This window comes from Crassostrea angulata, chromosome 6, assembly GCF_025612915.1.
Source record: "Crassostrea angulata isolate pt1a10 chromosome 6, ASM2561291v2, whole genome shotgun sequence".
Taxonomy (NCBI): Eukaryota; Metazoa; Mollusca; class Bivalvia; order Ostreida; family Ostreidae; genus Magallana; species Magallana angulata.
Genome location: NC_069116.1, coordinates 43,016,019 through 43,041,588, shown reverse-complemented (window position 1 = coordinate 43,041,588; position 25,570 = coordinate 43,016,019). Strand labels below are relative to the sequence as shown.

At 32.8% G+C, this 25,570-nt stretch overlaps 1 protein-coding gene across 3 annotated transcripts; it reads right to left on the bottom strand.

Moving 5' to 3' along the window:
* Window positions 1-4,975: 4,975 nt before the first annotated feature.
* On the bottom strand, window positions 4,976-25,010 carry LOC128188223 (calmodulin-beta-like). 3 transcript variants are annotated; one of them, XM_052859145.1, is made up of 9 exons: window positions 24,910-24,959; window positions 18,069-18,129; window positions 15,143-15,181; window positions 14,285-14,333; window positions 9,998-10,141; window positions 6,624-6,733; window positions 5,766-5,856; window positions 5,569-5,625; window positions 4,976-5,135 (listed from the first exon to the last, which is right to left on the bottom strand). In XM_052859145.1, exons 3-9 carry the CDS (start codon window positions 15,155-15,157, stop codon window positions 5,071-5,073), a joined length of 531 nt encoding a protein of 176 aa, XP_052715105.1. In that variant the 5' UTR covers window positions 15,158-15,181; window positions 18,069-18,129; window positions 24,910-24,959; the 3' UTR covers window positions 4,976-5,070. The 3 variants fall into 3 exon arrangements, with proteins under 3 accessions (XP_052715105.1, XP_052715103.1, XP_052715104.1); XM_052859143.1 differs by lacking the exon at window positions 18,069-18,129 and having other exon boundaries at window positions 24,910-25,010; XM_052859144.1 differs by lacking the exons at window positions 18,069-18,129; window positions 24,910-24,959 and adding an exon at window positions 17,030-17,255.
* Between the last annotated feature and the right edge of the window lie 560 nt (window positions 25,011-25,570).

The following is a 25,570-nucleotide window of genomic DNA, read 5'->3' as shown; positions in this document are numbered from 1 at the left end:
AAATTAAGTTCGTACATGTATCAATTAAATGTGTGTAGTCTACCACAGTTTTCATACAGTTTTCTTGTTTCCCTTACAGAGCCGTTGACCTGGTAACGTCACGGTTCATCTCAAGCCAAATTGGCTTTATTAAAAAAGTCTTTGGGTTTTCTCCAAATATCTTAAAAAGTACTGTACTTAAGCGATCGAGGTAAGTTTTTCAGAATGACTTTTTTTTTCTCACATAAAACATTTGCAGGTCGAGTAGAGATAGGATATCCTGGTCAGTTCCACCCGAGTCTTACTGAATGTTAAGTATGGAACTGTATTTCTGATCGGGCTTTTTTGTTGACAATGTTTCCATTTCCTGGATTTAAAAGGACACTGAAGTGTTGATAAACAAATACACACACATCATCATAAAGTGTTAATCGGAGTCATAAAGAATCGCCTTTATTCCAAATTCCTGTTCCACTTCGATTTTTTTTTTATAAATAAGTACTTTGAAGTATGAACAATTATTAACGCTATAAAGGGAAAAATATTATTTCCTTGCCATTATAAAGAATAACAATGAATTCATATCAAATCTAGTATGTGAATAATATGGCTCCGGCACATGTAAAATTTTTCAAGATATTATAGAATTAAGCTAAAAACCAACGAGCTTGCGCTCGTAGTCTTCATTCTGGACACAAAGGTAGACACTCTTAGTGGTCATGAAAGAGATTTTACGAAATTCTACGACTGGATTTTAGAGTGATCTAAGAAAAAAGAAAATTAACGCCGAATTACGTGAGAAAAATGCGGGCAACCAAGTCCATGGTCTCCGCAAGACAAGGCCATTGCAAGTTTTTTCTTTGTTTAGCGTCTACCCAAAACTCAAAAACCTGTCTTTCTATCAGGAAAAAACCACAAACCTTAGAAAAAAACACAACTTTAAAGGTTCAACAAAATAAAATTTGTTATATATTTTGAAGTATTTTCTTCATTTTGTAACAAAAATACAAAAATACCAAATACCTTCTATATGAATTCCATTTTGAATGTTGTTATATTTGATTTCTGATCCGGATTTAAAACTGCGATCCTGAGCCCGACATATAAAAAAGCGATCTAATTTTGTGAACAACAATTGTGGGTTTTTTCTTAATTTTTACATCTCAAAACCAATCCGTCCGCGGACGCTATACATAGAAAAAACTTGGAATAGCCCAAGTCTTGGCAAACGATGTCAAGCGCGTTGTCTTAAGGTTGATAAATCAGGCAATTCAAAACAAAAGCATTTTAAAAACAAAGGTTCAACAAATTAAAACAAAGATTGCAAATAGTCTCACTTTGTAGATTCTGTCCACTTTCGTCGTTTAATAAACAACTGGCACCAGTGATTGTAATTAAAAAGTTGACAGTGTTTAACGTACGTTATTTGCTTACTTATCTCCATCGTCGCAAAAATGCATGGACACAAAAACCGTGGCTTGCGACAATGACATTTCTCTCTGTTATTATTATTTTTTTATTTGGAAAATTTACGAAGGGAAATAATTCAATTTTCATGTTTTAACTTACAGAGTTGAAAATTTATTTATTCTCTTTTACAAATCATTTTGCAGTAAAAAAAAACAGTAAACCAAAAAAAACAAAACAAAACTAGAACATTAGATTTTTAAAAGAGATGCCTTTCATAATATTCAGTTTCATTAAAAATACACATAAAATGCATACAGCAATTTTCTACAAGAACATGTACACAAAACATAGGATAAAGTAGATTTCCTAAAATAGAACGCATATTTCCTAGTGACAATTTCCCATGTAGTTTCGAAGATGAAGTTAAAATTGTTATGGATGACAAACAATAATTACATCAAGTAAAAATACATGTTTATAATATGATCAAATTTATACCCCCCCCCCCCCCCCCCGATAAAAAGCCCCAACTTCTGTCCAATGGCCTTGAGCTTAACATCAGGACAGTTTGAGCATGATAGCATGACTTTTTCTGTCATGGCTTGATAGTAAGAAAAATATTAAATCAATACATTTTCACTATGTGACTATATTGCCCCCATCCTAGGGCCTGAACCCCACAACCGACCGAGGGACCATGCATTTCACAATTTAGGTCGAGGGCTTCATGGACATGAAAATACACATAGGAGTAGAGATTTAATATATTTGTTCTATATGGCCATATTGGTCCCAGCCTTGGGCCTAAACCCCTGACCCTGGAACCACGCAGGGTCGTCCATCGTCGAGCGTTAACAATTATACATATTTAACTTCTTGAAAATAACGAGACCAGTTGTTACCATATCTGGTGTGAAACATCTCTTTGGTAAGAGGGATCTAAATTGTGAAATTCATGGATCTATCACCCCTGGGACGCCATAGGTGGGGCCAAATACTGTGGAATTATTAGATTTCGTGGTGGCTCAATTTTCGTGGAATTCGTGACTACCTCTCATCCACGAATATACACCCTCACGAACTAATAAATTAGGGCTATAAAGTCATAATCCTTATGTGTGTATACGAAAATACACGGAATTACGTCCGCTCGAACCTGTAAAATTTAAGCAGTTCACGAAAATTGGCCCCCCAAGTTTAATGATTCCACAGTATGCATCAAAAGCCAAATTTTCAAAAATCGTTTCCTCTACTCCAACACGTGGGGAAAAAACTAAATGCATGATTATGATGTTCATGAAGATCACTACCAAAATTATGAAATTCGTCAAAGCATCAAAATATGAAATTAATTTACACGAAAGCTGTCACTGCATAGTTAACAAAGTGGTGCAAGGCGCATTGTTTGCGCAAATAGTGAAATTCGCCGCATGTCAAATACTATACGTTTAATGTGCATTGATATAATTCATTTTTATGTAATAAGTATTAATTTTTATAAATAAATTCTGAGGTAAAAGGTCAGAGCTATGCGTGATACAACGGACAGATTTAGTTGTAAAAGGTACTTTATCCATGCAATATTTATCATGACACTTTTTCAATTAGAGGTATCCCCTGCAGGTAATATATAAGAGCATATAAGGGCTAGAATCGGTGGAATCTCTGTTTATTTTGAGGCTTTCACGTTTCCGTTAGAAACACATAGGCCTACATAGGGTCCACGTATTGCTGCATTTTTTCCAAGGACAGCAACTTGTTTTTCAGAATTTGTCTGCCCAATTTGGTTTCTTGCGCTTCGTAATTTAGTAAAACATTAAGAGTATTAAAAAAACTCATGAACGATAGTTTGAGCTCTTAGTCAAAAAAAATTTCTTTAAAACACAACAAATTAACTGAAATACATGTATGGATAAAATGTAAGGTATCAAAATGTTCTTGGAGTTATCAAACAAGGTACTACATGTAGTATGTTAACGTTACCATCAGGCCGAAATGAAAACCTTACGCTTGTTCAAGTATTTAATGTCCTAGACAAGGGCAGAATGGACAAACATTCGACATGATCGAGAAAATAAAAAAACATATCTTTAAACTTGTGAAAGATTTTATAAATCGAATAAAGAATTAAGTAGACTGATAACAGAATACGTGAGGAAGATCGGTTAAACTAAATGGATAAATTATACATCAAATGATTTTGTTTCATCTGTATTTTAGCAGCATGCATTTAAACAATCAGTCCACAATATTTGCCAGACAATTCAACCCATTTTCTTTACTAATTAATTATCTTAAATAGACAAGGAATCCATGACTATAGACATTGACTCGCCGATAATTAAAAATTGTTAATTAGTTATAGACACCATCGTCTCGCACCTTTATCATGCTCAGATACCCCTGAGAGCTGAATGTCTAAAGAATTTCACCATGGTCAGAAAAGTAGCTTTGTTTCCACCTGCATATGTATGGTTTTTCTAATGTCGTTCTCACTTTGTTTTCTGCCCTCCTTTCGTTTTAACGGTCAAATAGATTTTTGAAATTATAACCAAGAGACTCGGAGGCCACATTCCCATTTGAGTAATATCGGCCATAATTCTAATCAAAGCAAATTTAGTAACTCTAATACGAGAACCTTTAAATAGTCAAATACAAATATCTAAGCTAGTGTTGTCTCAGCGGTTGCTGTGTTAACAATTAGGATTAGAATTGGGATGCTTTGATCCATGCTATGTAATATTATTTCAAATTGGGGCTTTGCAGTTCAATAATGCAATATAATTCAAAGATCTTAACCCACCCTCATCTTACTGATTCTTGAACCTCTCCTTAGACCCATTATAGGTATGGAAGGGGTGCGGGTCATAAAATTTTCAAGCGTTTTTGGGGTCCTAAAATTGTCCAAGGATCACAGTTTGAAAAATTCAGATGAACACTACAGGTTGTTGTTCAACCCTCTTGTTATTTTCGCCTACTAGTATTTTATTTGAAAGTAATAAACGATATCCCCTCATTCTCATATTGCCTGAGAACTGAGTAGTTAAAAGAATAAACTTGCTCTAAATGGATAGTCTTCATTTAATTTTGCTAACTGTAAACGAGGGCAAAATGAGATGAGATGAAATTAAAACGTTATATGAAAATTCAACTTCTAACAACGCTATGAACAGTTACGCATTGATTATACCAATGTTTATAATACACCACAAAATGATCCTTATAAATTCCTCAAAACAGGAGCAGAGCAAATACGGACCTCTAAAAAAAAGATACGATCAGGCCTAGGTGCCATGGAGGAGTGAGTATCCTCTGCAGACCGGTCACACAGGACAGGTGCTCTCTGTCGTAATCGGGAAAACGAGAAAATCCGTAAACAATTTGGTAATTGACACATGTAATGACCTAACAATACACGTGAGTATGAAAAAAGTCAGCCAGCATATGACCTTTAAGCTAGCGGAATAACTAATCAATTTCTGATCAAATGTTAAGCTTTAACGTGATGTTTTTTTAATATTTTGAAAAGCAAAATAAAAACCCGCTAGACGTCAGATAATTTTTAAATTATAATGTAGCCCACGGAGAGAGGAAAGCCCTGTTTAGTGATAACCTTGGCTTTTAATTTTTATTTTTTAAAATATCTATAATCAGGAGGAGGCAGAAGACATCATTAAATATTTAGTCATCGAACGGATCCTGTCTCTTTACGTCTGTCTTATCCTCGCACATACAAGCGATAAACTCTACAAAATAAACAAGAAAGCTTGCATTACCATAGATATTTATTAAATATCAGTTTGTGTGATCATATAATAATTTTTTGCTAAAATTCCAGTGTAATTGATACTGTAATTCTGCAAACCAACTTTTATTCCCGGCGATTTTTTATCTTTCGCAATTTACTTTAAACCGATTTCGCGATAAAAGATGTTGTAATAACAACCATACGTCAAGTTCACCACGAGAAATATCCGCGATGACCAGGCTTTCGCGAATCTCGCGGAAATGTCTCGTATGCGAAAAAAATTTAGTTTACAGTTGCTGGTCGGATTGATTTTAAACATGAATTCCTTTAAAACTAGCTAGAAGGCCTGTTATAAGTGGAAAAATGTTGGTTTTTATATTTTTACACATGTGAGGCAAATGTATATGGTTTGCATATACATTTAGCTTTACCTTCAAAGTCTATTCTTCCGTCCCCATCAATATCCACTTCAGCAATCATTTCATCAACTATAATGATAAAGTGACAATTAAGTCGACGCCATATAAAAGTCTAGTACATGTTGTATGCACATAAAGAATCGAAAAATTGAAAAAAAAAATTGAAAAAATTGAAAAAAAATTGAAAAAAATTAAAATGCTTTTCTTACTCTCTTCCTCTGTAAGGTCTTCTCCCATGCACTGTAACACCGCTCTCAAATCAGACGCTGTAATATAACCGCACCCACCCTTGTCAAATACCTACATGTAAACAAGAAAAAGAAATGTAAAATAAAATTTGCCTCCTTATCCATTTAAGAAGAATGTTTGCAATATATATATACACTGTGCAATATATATACACTGTAGTTGTTTTAAAAAATTGATTAATTATTACAATCTTGAATTCAAAATTGTCTCAACTAACTCAAAACAAGTCTATGCTTTTAGTCAAAACGAAATGAAAAGAATGTGCTGTTATAATATTCCTTCAACTATAATGAAACATCATTATCATTATAATGTGGCTATTTTGTTTTGATTAAGCAAGGTATTATATCCTCACTATGATTGTTCCATGCTACGCCCTTTTTGACAGACACTTTACTTCCGTTTTCGAACCTGTAATCCTTTAGAGAAAAATTGGGAAAGAACTCTCACTTAACATTTCAATTTATTATGATGTATCTTATCTAATCTGATTAACGTGTTGCAGACATAAGTGTTTACTAGGGAAACGGTGTATCGTCAATCGTTACATAATTAGGCAGACCTTATTAAATGTCAGTTCTAATCAGAAGGCTTTACCCAGCCTAAAGTGTATGAACCAAACTGTGTGCTCTTGTCTGACGCCCATCTTTTTATATTCTTTCTCTAAAGAGACAAGAAAGCAATTTTTAAAAGATTTTTAGCCGGGCTTTGCTGAAATCATAGTATTGGCTGTAGGCTGTAGGCATGCAATTTGCCTGTGTTCCTATGAATGGAGCACGACTGCAAATGTAAACACAAAAACCAAACTACTGGAATACCCTGAATGCTTGTCTCAATTCTTCTTCCTCATCCTCAGCTGACTGTTCTGAGATTCCTCCCATGTTGGCCATCACCTGCACAAACTCCTCAAAACTGAACGTGCCATCACCTTATAGAAGAAAAATTGTCAATATCATTTATATTTTCTTACATATAACCCTCTGAAGAAATAAAACTAATCGATGAGGCCTGGAGGTGGATTTAAGGTATATGATGAAGTAATACCGAATTCCCGTTGCCAATAAATTTCATCATCTTCCTTGGAAGACAGGTTACAGAGAAGAACTAGTTTACTTTCTTCGGGTTGTGTACTTCCTCTCATTTGCGATTGGTAGAAAATAATACGAAGTTAAGATTTACATTTATTTCATTAGTTGCAATGCTGTGCAAGGAAAGGAGATATTTCGCAGATGATCTTATTATGTAATTCACTAATGAAATTGTTAAATTGACTAATTTTCAGTCTTAAACAAAGAATAATTAAATTCATGATATGTTAGATTTATTTAATATGACCATTATATATTAAAATGATATTATATGATGTGGTAAGGTGTATTTGCTATATATTAAAAGAAAAGGTCCAGAAATAGTTTGGAATTTACTTTCGTTTTATTAAAAAGATAATATAGGTCCTTATTCGATGATAAATAAAAAATAAACTAAAAAACATGTTGTTTGCGAGTTTAAATTTCAGGCACGCACGCTTAAAAGGCATATAAAAATTAAAATGCTACAAACATAGTATGTAGAGTAACGCGACATTTAGCATTTAATTTGTTCTACAAAAATCATCGTGGGAAACCCATGACGCCTGACGATTGTCTTGCCTCTCTCACCTTCGACAAGTGAGGCTACCGTTGGTTTCCGACGATGGTAAAAAATAAAATTAATATTTTCTTAACTAAGCGGGTTTGTTCCAAAAGGTAAGCTTTCACGAAAAAATATATTGGGCATGAGGCCTAGGGGATACATCACTCACCTGAGCAACACTAGCCATAACTCTGAATATATGTATTTTGGAATTCGGCACAAAATACCTGGAAATTTTTCAAACAGTTCTCAACATTTTCGTATGTAAAACATTGGGCTGTTTTCGTTTCGTTGGCAACTAACAACTTTCAGTTATATAGATTGCAATTTCTGTAACAAAATTCATATTAATACATGTAATTAATTTACCTGCTAATTTTGATTTCTAAAATTGTACATCCATTGAAATCAAATAATGATAGTTTTTTTTAAATCAATAAGCAATTATTAATTTTGTCGTAAGTCGTAAGTTTTGTTTGTGGTTACAATCCAGCCCAGCACGTTTAAATGTTAAAAGAAAACATTATTGTTTCAAATTTACAAATTAGTTATCCCAGATTTTCACTTTTAAAAAATTGTTATAGTTTGATTTCATGATCAACGTGTATATAACTTTATAAGTGATGCTTTTTAACAATCTATACATTCATTTTTCCCTTCAGTTTGAATTTGAAATTAAAGCATTCAGGATAAATATATCTAATAGAAAACGACTTGGGATAAGTTACTTTGACGTCGGGCAACCTTATACTTTGATGGCTAATATCTTTTCAAATTTTTATTGATCAAATCAGACACTGCACTCTAAAATCACTTGTTTCCTCTTTAGCTAGACATAGGTAATCAGAGATTACAAAGCTCACCGAGACGGGGCATCACCTTTATCACATGTATATCATATTTGAAATTGTTAAATATGACATTGTTTCAAAATATGACATTGTATCATAAAATATAATATTGTACTGTATCGTGTTATATGTAACTGTATTTTATCACATTCTACAATACATGTATTATAATATAATAATATAAAGTATCATATGATACAATATCATATCATATATTTACATCACAATATTGTAACATATAATATTATATTGCATGATATGAGACCTTCATATATTATACAAATATTGACTGGGGTTGAAGGCAACATTGATTATATTAGCCCCCGAGGGACGAAATATTGCCCGACGCGAAGAGTTATACAGTGAGAATATACTACTGAATATAACAAATTATGATATTGTATAATATGGTATTGTTTTATATGATATTGTATCATATATAATATTAAATATATTTTATCATATGATGCATATATTATGAGACAACAATGAATCTTATCATATGATACAATATCATGTTATAAAAATATATATTATATTATACAACATCATATTATATATAATATCAAATTGTATGATACAGTATTATATTTGACATTATCATATGATACAATTTTATGTGATACAATACATGTAATACATTTTATATTACAATATCATATAATTATAAAATATCGTATGATACAATATAATATGTAATACAAAATTGTATCATATGATACAATATTACATAATGTTGCAATCTCATGTGATACAATAATATATTTTATATAATACAATATCATATTATACAAAATATAAAATATATGAAAGAAATATCATGACATCTATCATGAAAGTTTGAATAAAGTAGGTTTTTTTGGCATCCTGGATAATGGAGATCAGGCTCTGTATCTGAAGCTACCTCAGCATCCAAAACCTATGGCTCTGATTCAGCAGCATTGCCTATGGAGTGTATCAGATTCATTAGACGCACCATTTATGAAAGTTTGGTGAAGTTAGGACCAGTAATAACTAAGATATAATCCCCAGAGGGCAGCTGCTCCAAAAACTTTAGACAATTTGTGAGGACAAGACAAGTAGAAACTTAGATACAGGACCTGCAACAAAAACCTTAAACAAGTCCGGACGCCGACGCCGGGGGGATTGCGTAAGCTCCCCGGACTTCGTCTCGGTGAGCTAAAAAAGTTGTTTCTATGCGTATATTACACCAAAAACTGTACTAAGTAGTTTGTCTTAGAAAATAAATGCAATCTGAAAATGACTCGACAAAATCAGATTCAGTTTGATCAAACAAAATTAATTTAAACATTCTCAATCAATGGTCTTCTCATGAAAAATCATACAATTTTTCTGATTTAACCAATAAAACAAACTGTCTGATCATTTTGTAAAAGCACATTTAATGTGCACATTATATATCTACATTGATGACAATAGCTTGTGACTTGTTTCATGTTTACTAAGACCAAACAAGATTAATTTTAAATAATAAAAAATAGATTCATGAAGGTTGTGTTCGGGTGTGAAGGACATGCAGGTTTATATACATGTACTTTTATCGGTATGTTAGAAAACTTTAAAAATATGTAAAATCAATTCTTTTTCATTTGGGAATAATACTGGATCTAAAAGATATCCCCTTAAAATTGTTCGCTTTTATCGTCCTCACAAATATCAAACACACAAACAAACACACAAATACTGACCATCAATGTCAATTTCTTTTAGCATGAGATTCAGTTCATCAGAAGATGGAAACTGTCCGAGGTTTCTCATAACTGTTCCCAACTCGTCTGTGGTGATAGACCCATCTCCGTCTTTATCGAAAAGTCGGAAAGCCTCCCGAAGCTCTGAATTGGAAGTTTATTAAAAGTATATTTTTGAAAATTCTAAAAAAAAAAATCAAAACTTGTCAGTATAGTTACGAGTATTGTTTGTGTATAACAATAAATGTCCCTACTGCCAACTTAATACCAGAATTAAAAGCAATTGCATGAAAATACAAGGAAATGTAAATTATAAAATGTCAGCATGTATTTCAAAAACGGCATATCTTAATAAAATCAACAGGATACACATGAAATAAAAACACCAGCGTAATTTTTTTTAAAAGAACGCCACAAAGTGCAAATAAACAGTTTCAATAAACATAAACAATACACAATTGAAAAATACCATCATACGTAATAACTAATTTCGGCATACATGTACAATAGTACATGTTAATATGACAAGCTATGAGCATATCACAAATAATCACATCATTTGATGTCAAAAAATCGAGAATAATAGGGAGCAATTTCTGCTATTATTGGTAGATCGATTAGGGTGCCCTCACATCAGTACTCAATGGCAGTTCGAAATATTGTATTAACAAATCAAATCATCAATTTAAGAAGGGTCCAAGATTGAGCGATGTTCGAATGGAATCAAATTAAATTTACGAAAAAAAAAAATAAAAATGGAATACTTTTTACGACATAATATTACGCGAATCAGGCAATCAATTTTCACAAACGAATCTTTTATTCGGTTTTAGCATAACGATGAAACTCATTTAATTTTTTATTAATTTTGAAATAAATATTGATCATCATTGTCGCATTGTACGTTTTGTTCACCAAAGTCAGCCATGATGCAATTATTCCAAGAATTACAGAAACTAGATTTATTGCTGTTATCTGTACAAAAAGGTGTTTTCTACGATATCAGGGTTGGTGAACGGTTTTCATATGTGTCTCAAACTATATGTCACCACAAACAAGACTGACTCAAAAGCAGAATTTTGCAAGTGAATTGGAAGATGACGAAATTCAAACATACATGTACATGTACATATTACATGAACTCTTTAAGCAGTTTTAGCTCGAATTTAATTAAAACAAAACAGCATATAAATTATACACGTAAATTTCAAGTATAAGGTTTTTTTTTTTAAAGAAAAGTTTGAAAAGATAATCTTCAAACAGATTTAGAAACAATACAGCATGCTTACAGTGGAATCAGTTTTATAAAGGTATACCGAATAATGAAAACTTCTCATCAAACTAACCTTCATAAATTTTCGTGCCAGGTTTCGCCATACCATGTCAGTAGTCTAAGAAGCGATCAATGATATTGGGTGCTAATATATATTAGGCCGCGAATTGCACTAGCACTTTAACCTAATATTACCGATAGGTCATTTGTTTTTATTGTGACCATGTATGCAAGTGCAAACACTGCGAATTCTAAATAATACCCAAGTTGTACAGCAGTTTTGTTCTTGCATTCATTTTTACTTATTTTTGAGATCAATTACTACATGATGATTCCTTAACCTTTAAAGAATCACAACTGGAAAATATATATCTTTAAAACATGTGAAGCCTCATATAATCATATAATAAATATGCAAATAAAGTATGTTTTAATGAAAAATAGAATACTACATGTAGTTTCTGTTTCTCTACACCCCCCCCCCCTAAAAAAAATCACTTTAATAATTATATAAATTTAGTCTTGATTGATTAAAGATTAAATATGGTTACCGAACTGATGTTAAAAACCCCCATAAAGTAGAAGTTTATAAATGAAACGACCTACATTAGTCTTTGACATTTATTGATATTTCTCACTAACTTAAGGATATTAACACTTCATGTAATTATAACCGGTTATTTGTTTCATGACCTGCAATTTTCTAATATTGTACACCTGAGCATTGTTTGACGAAATAAATTATGACCTATATAAACAAATTTATCAAAGCTTATTAATTACAACATAGCTAATTAAAGTTTCAATTAAATGCTAGAAAATATTATTTAGAATCAGAATGGTTGCGAGTGAAAGGTTATTTTAATGTCATTCCATGTGACAATAATAGTCATGACGTTGTCGTATTTTTTTTTTTGGGGGGGGGGGGGGTTAAATAAAGTAGGGCAACTTCCAGTCCTGATTTAAAAGTTATGTAAAATTAAAAAAATCTACTAGTAGCAAGGTGTTTTATATGTACATGTAAAAGCCTGCAATTGCAGCTTTTAAGTGATACTAGTATTTAAACAGTATTTTTAAACTGTAGTTGTGCTTATCATATAGACTTCTTAACTGTTATTACGAACTATATGTAACAGCCTGCTGAAATGTAGTTATTGAGTAAATAGCGCAACTATACTATACAATACATATAAATAAAACTATGAAATAGATGCTTTAAAACCAATTAAAAATATTAATAAAGAATATGTTCTATTCATTCCAAGTATTATGGAGGAATTTGATGATTAATTAGACTAACCTATACATACGACGCTCATTTTCATCGGTCAAATGCGGCATTAAGTTTACAAATTGAACCATTTCAACAAGACCTTGGACTTTCGGTTGGACGTAGGTATCTATTTCTTGGGTCAAAACAAGTTAAAAATGACGCGGTTTCAAGCGAAATATGCACCGATTGCGTAGTTTTTTTAGCTCAAAAGCCAGACAAATCTTGTTGATTTCAAAAGAACCATTGCCGAGTGGCCAGCGGTGAAATAGACAGGCCTACGTCACATTGCTCTTTGACACAACTACCCAAATTCCAAGCTCTTGTTAAAATGGTTCTACCTAGAACATGCATATGGTGACAATTTTTTTTTCTTTAGTTTAGTATCGGCGATTTTTTCTTCTGAGTCTGAGTTTAAAAGTGATAAACATCAGTTTCAAAATTGTTGACAAAAGAGACAACCGTTGGTGCAACGTTTAGTAATTATAGACTATCGGAAACCCACGCCGCCAGGATAATTGTGTCCACCAAAGATATTACACGGATGATTTAACTATTCTCAATATATTTTCATTACGTAGAGTCTCAATTAAGATGTCTCGATGGTCGTGGCCATTTTTTGGACAGTATTGATCTCATTTTGAAAAAGGGAAATAGTATCAATCGACGCATGAACACAGCATTAGCTTTGAAATTCCTAATTGACTTTTTTTCTTCAAATATTATTGACTTTATAAAAAGACAAGAGATGTTTGTGAAACACTCCACCCCTCCCTTTGAAACATCCACAAAGAAAATGAACGTATTTGGAACGTTTCAAATTTCTAAATTTCATATCAATATAAGCACCCTCTCCGAAGAAAATGAGCGGAAACTGCTAATAACTGGAATTTTTCTACGTCCAAGAGCCATAACTCTGTCGAAAATTGCTCGATCGTACCCATTATCGAACTAGATATTATCATGATAAACCTGTATACCAAATTTCATTTCAATATGTTCATCCTCTGCGAAGAAAATGATAGGAAACTGCAAATAACTGGAATGTTTCTAAGTCCAAGGGGTATAACTCTGTGGAAAATTGCTCGATCGTACCCAATATCAAACTTGACCTAGATATTACCATGATGAACTGTATACCAAATTTCATTCCAATATATTCATCCTTTGCGAAGAAAATGAGCGGAAACTGCAAATAACTGGAATTTTTCTACATCCAAGGGCCATAACTTTGTCGAAAGTTGCTCGATCGTACCCATTATCGAACTTGACCTTAATATTATCATGATATTTAATTCGGCATACCAAATTTCATTTCAATATGTTCATCCTTTGCGAAGAAAATGAACGGAAACTATTAGTGGACAGACCGACAGACAGCAGCAAAGCAATATGCCCTCCCTTCTTCGAAAGGGGTATTATGAAATTAAATTATATCATTAAACACACCCACGTTATAAATAGAGAATCGTATTGTACATACACTTCGTACTTTTAATATCGTATACAAAATTATACATAATGAGGATAAGCAACCCAAGTTAGTTTTACAACAATCTCTCTCCTCTCTCTCTCTCTCTCTCTCTGTGAATGTTTAAAAAGAAATAAGATCAAAGTCATCACCTTTCTATAGTAATTTTTCTATCGGTATAATTAAGCGCGCTACTTGTTGTCAACCTGCATCAAGTTCTTATGCTACTCACTTAAAAATCAAATTTCCAAATATGAAAATACTATATTTTACCTCTAATCTGTCCCTCTGAATATCTTTGCAAAATGCTGACTTCTTCGCTCTAAAATGAAAAGAACATATGATAATATAAACCTTTATTGCAATACTTAATAATAAATAGGGTTTTTGCATATGCGATACAGCTAACTTTATAATATCCGTATCAGCTTATATCCGTATCAGCCTAAAGAGCTACATGTTATATGGATTCTGCAAGACTGATATTGATCTGCGGGGCTGATATGGTTATATCACACTAAATTCCGAACTCCTATGTCTTTTCACACTTCAGAATTAGGTAGAAATTTAAGGCAATGATCCATATGTCACAAAACAACGTCTGAAGTAGTTCACACGTTATTACGTCTTCAATGAACTTAGGCAAAGAACATATATTCGATATGTTATTACTAAGTATGCAATAAATATAATAATACATACCGTCTTCTACAGTACACCCTGTATCAGCCCTCAAGCCAATAAAAGCCATCAGGCCCTTGGCCCTCTGGCTGATATTGGTGTCTCGGTCAAATACAGGGTGTATGGAAAAAGGTATGTATAATTCTCTTTTTACATCAAAATTTTACACTTTGTTGCGAAAGCGCGTAGTCTACATAAAAAGTTACAACATACATGTTTTATAACCGCGTGATTGTAGATGTTTTATGAAGAATAAATTGATACAGGAATCAGTTGATAACAAATTCAATGTTACAGAGGGCAGTTAGGATGTTTATGAAATGAAACCATTTGTAACAGATCGAAACGTAATATATGGACAACATTTCAGATCGTAACAATCGTAACTTAATCACACTTAACCAGATATTGTAATTCAACTGTAGGTTATAAAATTTATTTTGAATTTACCTGCGATCCAGACATTGTGTGCTCTCCAATGATGTCAGTCTGAAATTAAATCATAAAAAATGTAAACAGTTCTGGACGGATCGTCTGTTTACATATCCGTATTCGTCAACAAACACTGTTTGGCACTGCCTTTCCAATTAAATTCTCATTGATTTTTTTGAGAGGTATTAGTTAAACAAAACATCCTGTTGCTTCCAAATATAACCATACTACCGTATAAATTTGCACCACTTATACTACTTATTATTAAGGTTATAAGGCTACGTATTAAGGTTCTTTCGTGGAATTTTTCATACAGATACAATTGATGAAGCACATTATCCAAAAACTCCTAAACTACAACACTTTTATAACGATTTTTTCTTTAATACTATAACAGTAATAGAACTTTTTGATGGACAGTTGAACTTTTTGAAAGAATGGAATATCAAGAAATAAAGAAAGGTATACTAGTTATACATGTAATAAGATTTCGAACGGCAACCTTCTTAAACCTATTTATTCCGACTGTCTCTAACATTATTCTAAATTCTATCCATTTCTGGTTAAATATCACTAGAAATAATTAAAAAATACAACCCCCACCCCCCAAAAAATTTTTAAAATCATATTTACAGGCATAATCGACCTTTTTCTGTTTGTGTTTTAACCTTACATAAGCTGAAATTTTAAGATATTACGTCTTGAATTTTTAGTATATTTATGAGAATTTCCTTGATTGCTTTTCATCCACATTTGAAATAATACAAATTAAAGTTTATACAAGCACAACATTTGCAATTTTTTTTAAATACACAAAACACTTTTTTCTGTGAAAATATTGCAAGAAGAATTATGTAGAAATGCGAGAAAAGTATGACAACAATGCTAGTACATGTATATCCACAGGCAAGATAACAGTTACTGTCTTGATGCAAGATATTAATGCCGACATGCAATATTCCAATCCTTTTCGGAAATCTAATTTAAAAATCAAAGAGTAAATTTTTTCTCAGTAACGGCCTTATCTGACATCATTCATTTTCACTGCAACTTCTTAAGATAACATGCGTTTATTTTATCGACGTTCAAGATTTATAAGCTTGCAGACGGCCAAAAAAATGGTTCCGGGGGTATAAATACTCTATATCTTAAGTATTTAATAAATAATTGGGAGGAAGGTACATGTGATGCGCTCGCCAAATCGGTCACAGCGTAAATATATTAGGGACTTACATAAGATCTAAGGTTTTAATATGCCTTGTACATGAAGAGGGATAGACAAGTACAAGTAGCTTGCTTTGTAGTTACATTGAAACAATTAAAAGAGATGATCGAGGGTGGTTCAACCAGGGGAATTCAGTCGCAGACATTAAAACTAACTTGTCTGAATTATAGCATATAATTACATGTACTTTAAGGTGGTTGATAATCTTGGATGTCTAAACAATATTGTCGGGACACCAGATGCGCCCACCCCCTTAAATCCGCCCCAGGATAACAGCGAATCAATAGTTCTTTACATGATATATACGTTAAATTTATAGATTGTCCTTAAAAAAATGATAAAGAAAATACTGGGAAATAAAAATAGTTTTCTAAACCCTTGGTAATACTCATTCGTTACATGTAATACTCCGTATGCAAATCCAAACATACATGTTTTATGTACTATACTTATGAAAACAGAATTTCTTTACTATTTTTATCAAGACGACCAGAAATCGATGCCAAATTATAGTGAATTGTATAAATTCTTTGTCATTTAAACCAATTGGCCTAACGCGAGCGCCTAGCGTTCATTTGATGCCAACTTAAAAAAAACCACACTTGATCGTCTGTTGATATATACATACATGTACATGTGTACATAGTTTGTACTTTTGAGTGAACATAACAAACACTTACTTGTATATGTGATCACAGGAAAACGGCCTTCGAACATATACAACCACAAAATCGTTTAAACGTAAAATTCGATGGTTAATGAACGCAGTAGCTAGTCTCTGTAACTGGATGCACTGCCTGTGATAAATCAATCTAAGAAGGGAGCTGAACAATGTAAATAGAACAGGTTTTAGACGCCATCGTTCGATACTTAAAACTTGTCGGCTGACGGTCGGTATTCAATAAAATCCCCTTGTACATACAGCTACTAGCTTTATTGTAAAAGGATGCTACTGAAAAGACGAAGACTAAGTGGTTTACAAATCAACTCAAACATCTAGTTCACTGATATTAAGTATTTTAAAAGAGTGATGAGAATTTCTTTAAGGTTCACGTAACAAATCCGTCAAAACTGGCCTGTTGATTTGATATGAACTTGCAATTTGTATCCAATCGATAAAAATGGGAATAAAAAATGTTACTGGGGAAAATTACATTTATTTCGATTTGTAGCTCTTTCGTGAGGATATTTATGAGGCGCAAATAAAACTCGGAAAGCACGGTGTTTTGAGAATCAGCTTTATGCCTAGTTTACACTTGTTTTATACCATGGTCGTTTAGCGATAAATTTTTTGTACTATTTTCTGTACGAGCACGTTTGCAGTGCGTCGTGAAAGGTAAAGCTAGGACTATGCGAGATTTACGCATTTTTAATAAACGGACATCGCGGCACCCATAAAATTAACCTCTCAATTAGATCAGAAATACCCCAACAGAAGAAATGCACTTACCAAGTTTTTATCATTTCAATGCTAAGTAATATTTTGAAAACAATCTTAAAAATTTTATTGAGAATAACAATAATAGAACATAGAAATTTGTTACCGGTGACCACCGGAAGTACAAATAAAATATTGATATTTAATAGAAACAATAACAAAAACGTGTGGATATAGCAGCTCAACTATTTCTTTGAAAGCACAGAGGTTAAAAAGTTGAATTTAAAACAAAACGTCCAAAATACATAAAGAACGTGCAGGCGTGCGACGACTGTCCTTACCTCACTCTCTATATATGTTGTCTTTAGAAGTAAATATCGTTTTGCATTAAAATTTTCAGATCTACAAAAACATTCGTAAATATTTTATCGTTCGAAATTTTGTCATTATGGCGTGTGACACTACTTTTTAACCAACCCTCATTTAAATTCTACAGTTTAATGTGTTTGGTGATCTGTAATATGTAAATGTCTCACATCCGAATGCAATTAGTGTGAACGTCTCATTTAACGTCAAGCTTGAATTATGTAGAGATTATTTGACTATCAAATGTGTTTATTCATTATCACTAGCTCTGATTAAAGAACGTTATAATTTTTCTCGACTTTTCCCTTTAAACAAAATCATTCTTTAATTTTTTATTTTACACACAGTTTATTGCTACAAGCACTAATGCACAGGGAATTTTTAAGTACTCAAACTTAAAAATTAATGTCCAAAGGCAATAGGTTACCCATTAGACTCAAGTAACCTTAAATACATTATCATTAAATATTAGTCCCCCCAAAAGAAAACCCCTCTATTAAAAAGTCTCTACACCCCCTGCACGCTGGACAGTTAGTTATACAATTTAAGAGGACATTATAGACTCAAAAATTCACGTGGACTTAAAATCCCGGACTTTGAACTAGAATGATTTTGCAACAGACAATGAACTTATCTTGTCATAAAATATATACCTCTCCATTACGATGGTAATGATGGCATAAAATGTAGGCTGAAGCTTTAATGTGCAAATTACTAACACATTATGGTTAAAAAAATAAAGAGCTTTGCAATTGAAATTTAACGCGAAAAAAACTAAAATTAACCTTCTTAAATACACTTCTATATATTGTCGTTTGCAATACAAAATTCCCGTAGACTTTTTATTTCTGGATATGTATTGAGGCAATAGAGGTGGAAAGATAGAAACTCTGGACTGTTTTCCGTTTTACTGGATGAATGTTGTTAGGAACAAATGTATCAATTATTATCAGAGAAATTGTATGCGAAAAGTTGTGGAAGGAAAAAATTGGGACAGAGTATAGTCGGACTTAAATGTTATAAACAATGACAGAGAAAAGCCTGACAAAGGAAAAACGCATAATAGCATAGCTTTTAGCCAATATTTCATAAAATTCACATCTTTTCTATTAATCTCTTTTTTCTTGTATTCTTATATTTCAATGCTTTCTATACATTGTTTTCGTCGAAACATTTTAGTTTTTTCACTTGGAAAATTTCTTACGTCATAACGTCATCAACGAATGCTTTTGTCTATTCCAAGGCAGCACATTTAGATGATTTTAAACTAGATAACATTGAGATGGTGACCATCTCAATGGGCCCCGCTTAAATAATGGACAATGGGATGAAAAGAATTTCAGAAAATTTTGCTTTGACCTTCACCATTATCTTTTTGAGCTGGCATAGAACTTCTAGTTCAATATCATTACCCCTTGCATACAGGCGTTTTTGTTCAATCTGAGCAAGATTAAGCAAAATTAATGTGAAATAATCTTGTAGTTATATTGTCTAAAATCGGTTATAAAGAGATTCACAATGCCGTTCACATTAACCATTGACAAAAAAGCTCTCTTTTAAGTAAAATATTAGCCAAAATAGGGCTAAGCGAAGAGTATATACACATGCTTTAAAAAAAAATTGTGATCCGATATGACCTTGACACTTGACCTACAAACATCGGTCAGAATACTGCATACTCTTTAATCAACGGAGCCAAGTGGGGGAAGTATAAGCGAGGTTGGAGCAAAGGGAGAGAAGATATGCTCCGAACAAAGATCTATAATATAACTCTTCTATGACCTTCACATCTGACCTTGAAAATGGGTTGAAGATCACAACACATCCTTTATTCAAATGCTCTGTTTATGTGAAGTATGAGCCAAATAGAGCTAAATGGAAACTATATATGCTCTGAAAAACCTTAAAGTGGTACGATATGACGTTGACCCTTGACCTACCGACTTCATTCAAGATCCCTGAACACCCTCTAATCTTAGACACTCTAGAAGTGAAGTATGAGCCAGAATGCCCAGATTGGACAAAAGGAAGAGAAGATATGCCCGAGCCAAGGATTTGATATATAACTCTGATATGACCTTAACCTTAGACCTTGAAACATGGTTTCAGAGTTACTGAAAACCCTTTACCAAAAAGGAACTCTGTGAGTGAAGTATGAACCGGATTGGACCAAGGAGAGAGAGAGCAGATATGCTCCGGTATAGCGATATCGGACTCACAGACGGTCTGACCAACATAGGGCACCCACAGAGCGGGGCCCTAATAAAAACAATCATGGGAAAAAAGTTCAATTGAAATCGATGAAAGGAAAAATATCCAAAATATCGTCATTGAAACATAATTTTTCACTCGGAAAAAATCTCAGGTACGAAACTAAATTTCTTACGCAGATTTTATAATGAGAAATGTTCACATATCTTATAGAGTAAAATATACACATTTCAATTTTAAAATTTTTCTTAGGGCTAGGTTTCTTAAAATAGTTATTCTATGTTCATAAATACTAAGACATTTTCACCCTTGCATGGCGTTCGAGACCAAGTATTGATCACCAGGGAAGGATCTTTATCGTGCTAGCGCCTACTGTGCAGCATTGATTTTTGGTAGTTTAAAAAAAGAGGTACTATTTGATACCCCTGCTGAATCACGAAACTAATACTGATGGAAGGACATTTTAGCTGAGTGATCATATTTTCATAGTAGGCCGAGAATTTAGGAATGTGTCTGGATGTCTTACACGGGAGAGTTATGACGCAAAAATGCCACGATATCTTCAGAAAGGCAACAATCAGAACATCAAAGAAGAAGCTAAATAAATACAAGTAGACTTGTGACAAAAGTGAGATGGGTAGTTGAAAGTGTCAACACACGGACTAAACATTGGAATTATTTGGATAAAGTAGTTTCCACCAACTGCATACGAATTGACGAATTGTACGTATTAATGGTGAAACGATTGTCGCCGACGATCGATTGTCGATCGTTTATGGGCTGCCGATTCCGATTATCGATTACGAATTTTATGATCGATTGTCGCTACAATAAACATGTGTTAGAGTAAAACGAAACAAACACGTAGGCATTAATAATACGATGGTAGTCATGATACAATTGAAAACGAAACAAGAGAAAATGGCGTCCGAGGTCGACGAAGAGATAAATAACAACGAGATGGAAATATTTCCCTACCCGGGGAAGGCAAACTCTGATGTGTGGAAGTTCTTTGGCTTTCTCAAAAAGACGGATGGTCCACCGATAAAAGCTAATTTGGACATGACTACGGCGATTTGCCGAGTATGCAAGTTTATTTCTAATGGAAAAAAATGTTTCTCTTTTCGAAGTCCTTTATTGTTATTTTTTGTTATTAATGCAACAGAGAGTTGTCTTGAAATGTTGAGATTAAACTCAAATTACTTAATATGTGTTGTCCTTAGTTTGTTCTATGCATAAAAAATGCTAAACAGAAATTGAATTCTGTGAATAATTTATTTACTGATTATTTCGATCATTGATCGATTATGCTTCTCCGATTTTAACCGATTATCGATTTTAAAATTTTTCCGATTATTCAACACTAGTACGTATCGTTCGCTCCCAATTTAACAGCTCCCGTCAACACTTTGGCAGACATTAATTCTTCTTCTAAAGAATGATGTTCAGAAAATAGTGGAAGAAGGACTGTTCAAAACAAAGTTGATATTAACAATAGTAATGATGCAATGCCCTTGCCTGAATTTCCCATTTTGTCTATGGAAATGCTTAGAAATTACGTTTAGAATATGTGAGTTGAAAATTACAAAAAACTGTCTTGGATAATTTTACAGAAGACGAGTATGAAGTTTTTGTGTGCAATTCAGTTGGAAATTTATCGAGTGTAAAACTGAGAGCAAGACAATAATAATTGTTAAATATAAAAATTGTTAAAAAATCGGGAAAACGTCAGACATTTTGGACTCTGAAGCATTATTTAGATTAAAATCGAAAAAATAAATGTCGACCAACATCGTGACCATACTTCTTTAAATATATGTCATATTTTCAAAGCTGAAGTTGCTACATAGCATTTAGTCAAGATAAATTTATCAAAGCTGTAAATAAAAATATGTATTTTAATATTTTAGGGACTAGAAGACCAAAAAAGTTTTGAATGTTGCCAATGGTAGTTTTTACAGATGTAAAAATAAATTAATCCCTCTTCTTCATTTTATTATAAAGATAAGTAATAGGACAATTTTTAAACAATTCGTTGTTTTAATTAAACGCGATATGTTTGAGGTTTAAGACTTCAACCACTAACATAAGGGTTATAGGTATCTATTATAAATTCCGAAAGAGATAAAAATTTTTTAAAGACGGGGCCAGGGAAGAGCGATTGTAAAAGAGGAGACTACCTGAAACACTGTGCTGGATAATAATGCCAGTGCCAAGGTAGCATTTTTGCACCCGTTTAAGCTGCATATATCGAAAAAAATTCAAATATGCCACATGATAGATCATTGCTTAAAGAGTTAACAACCACCTTAGTTATCATCGTAACTCACCTTTCAGGTGAGATATTTATCTTTCAAAAATAAATTCCTACATGAAAATAATTTCTCCAATAGGAAAAACAATATTCCTACAGGAAAGTTGAAATTTCCTATCGGAATACAAGAACTTCCTAAAGGAATTTCAATTCCGACAGGATTTGATAAAATCCGATAGGAGATAAAATTTCCTATAAGAAAACTGCCTGTCTGAATCAAATTCCCACAGAAAATACCATTCTCCTACAGGAAATATAATAATTATTCCTCTAGGATTTTTTGAAATTCTTATAGGATTATTAATATTTCCTGTAGGAGAATCATTTCTCCTATGGGAATTATCATTTTCCTATGGGATATTAATTTTTAAAGATTAATATCTCACCTGTCAAACAGGTGAAACATACTAAAAACAAAAGTGGTTATTATACTTTCTATACAATGGTCTAGACGACTTTACATTTTCTTATTGGCCATGGGCTATCAACTGTTACGACCCCGCAAATGTAGCTTAACCGGAGTAGTCGTGTGTAACTTTTCTGTCCCAAATATATCGCTATTTATTTGTCCGAAAAACTAACGCAAAGATTCTTTTTTAATTTATAAACGTATTTCTTTGGCAAAAGATTGATTAATTTTATCTCTGTTTCATTACTCATTTATCAATCCAGCCATCGTCTTACTTTCATGTATGTGGAAGAATCAGCAGAGTCTCATCTTGTCCATACAAGCTGCCAATGATTTGTGGGTTTGTCATGACCCATGTAATTTGAAGTCACTTAGAAGGTATTGGTCCTTAAGTAATCTAGGGATGGGACGATCCACCGATGCACCGGTGCATCACGGTTTTTATTTTGACGATATTAGGATCGATACAACAACGATACCTAAGGGAACTTTTTTTTATTTTCCAAAAATATCCGAGCTTCATATATCGGCCATGTTGAGCCTGCGCGCCTAATATGAAAGTACAAAGATGGCGGAAAACCTCGTAAAGTTGTCAAAACTGTTAGGAAGCTAAATCAGGAGTGTGGACAACTTTTGGATTACTTGTTTATGAAAAAGTAGTGTATATGAGACTAAAGTAATTTGTAAATTGTGCAATGCTCATTTTAAATATATCAAAATAACTTTGGACATGCGGTAATACATCGACAGATTGAATAAATTTTCAACCCTTATTCATGTTTTCATTTAGTTGAAATGTATCGTGGTATGTATCGTATCGCATCTCATGTATCGTGATATGTACCGAATCGGCTAAGTACAGAATCGTCCCAGCCCTAAAGTAATCATAATCAATATTAAATTCATTCTAAAGAGATCTTACTGGTTATTAGACCTTTGTTGAAACTAAAATTGTTAGATTTAGCTACACCCATTGGATAAAAAAGCCTTTGGGGAAGTTTGTTGTTATTCACATGCAGTTTTAAAGTTTATAATACAATGATGTAGGTCTGATTAAATATTTAAGAAATAAACTCAATGTCTACCCAAGTTATACTCGTATAACCTGGGTTGGGGCAATTTACGCTTTATAATCCGCGAAGCGGATTATAAAAAAGCGTAAATTGCTCCAACCCAGGTTATACGAGTATAACTTGGGTAGATATTGAGTTCATTCCTTATAATTTAATTTTCTGGAATTTGCTGTACAAATTGAGGCTGTTTTACTTTTAAAAATGATATAAATCTGTTCAAAATTCAAACGTAACGTCAAGTGAATTAGTACGTTGGTGCATTGTGACGTTTCTTGTGACGTGCAAACCAGGTTATACAAATTTTACTAAATTTTTCTATCCAATCAAATGCCGCGTTACAACCATAATTAAATTATACAAAAATAAAAAAAATGTTGAAATTAAATGTTTGCTACCCAGGACCTGTCAGCCTTCACTAGACGTAAATTAAATTAAAGTGAAATACAAACATCTTTAAATTTATTTAATTCATTCTTTAATTCACCGCGCAATTACGAAATTCCTTTCCTTTAAATATCTTCAATTTTCTTGCTTTGAAGTAATGATGGTGCTATTTGAACAAAGCATCAAATCACACAGCGACGGAACATGTTGATAAGCTGGAGTGATTGATTACCAAATAAGACGCCTACACAGGTAAACTTGAAAGTCACATGTGAATAAAAAAAATAGTGCAAAAATACATAAACTTGCACTGCATGTGTCACCGTGTGTAGTATAAAAATACTTAGCTAGAATTTTGTAGATTCCAGTGTCTGTACTTGTTGGAAAACGAGTAATATATAAATGAACAAAATTAAAATATTTACCTGTCTCTTCAAACTTTAACGCTGGCCGACATCCCTTGGTGTGTACACTAACTCGCGTTGTTTTTAACTGAGTTCACCGGTCCCTCGCTGCTATCAATGTTTACCTTTTCATATTGCGATTCATGACGTCCGACCAAGGCAGAGATTTAAAAGTCACAAATTAAATCAAACGCACTTCAAGATGGATATAACTTTGCTTAGATTACAACACGTGGCCACTTTCGCGTGTATTGTTTGTGCTGATGATATGATGAATGTAATTTTTAAAATTCTTTATAGTTCGAGCCATGTCATTGCGATCTAGAATTAAAAATGCATATAAAACGGGTATAAAAGTTACTATATATGGCAGAAAATGATTCCAGATAAGTCAAACTATTTTTTTTCTGTCTTGGTAATTCGGTACAAACATTACGAAATTCTTCACGTAATGGTGACGAATGAAATGCATATTTCTGAAATTAAAATAACGTCAGTCACGTTTCAACGTTAGAACTGATATTTTCTTTGGATTGAATTTGACGATATTTCATTTATACAAATAAACAGAATTAAATTTAGTCTTAGCATTAAGTATCAGCATGTGTACGTTTGATTTCTTTCCTTTTAAAAGATTGATTGTTTAATGGTCTAGTAAAAAGCTCCTTGGGGGATCTCACAC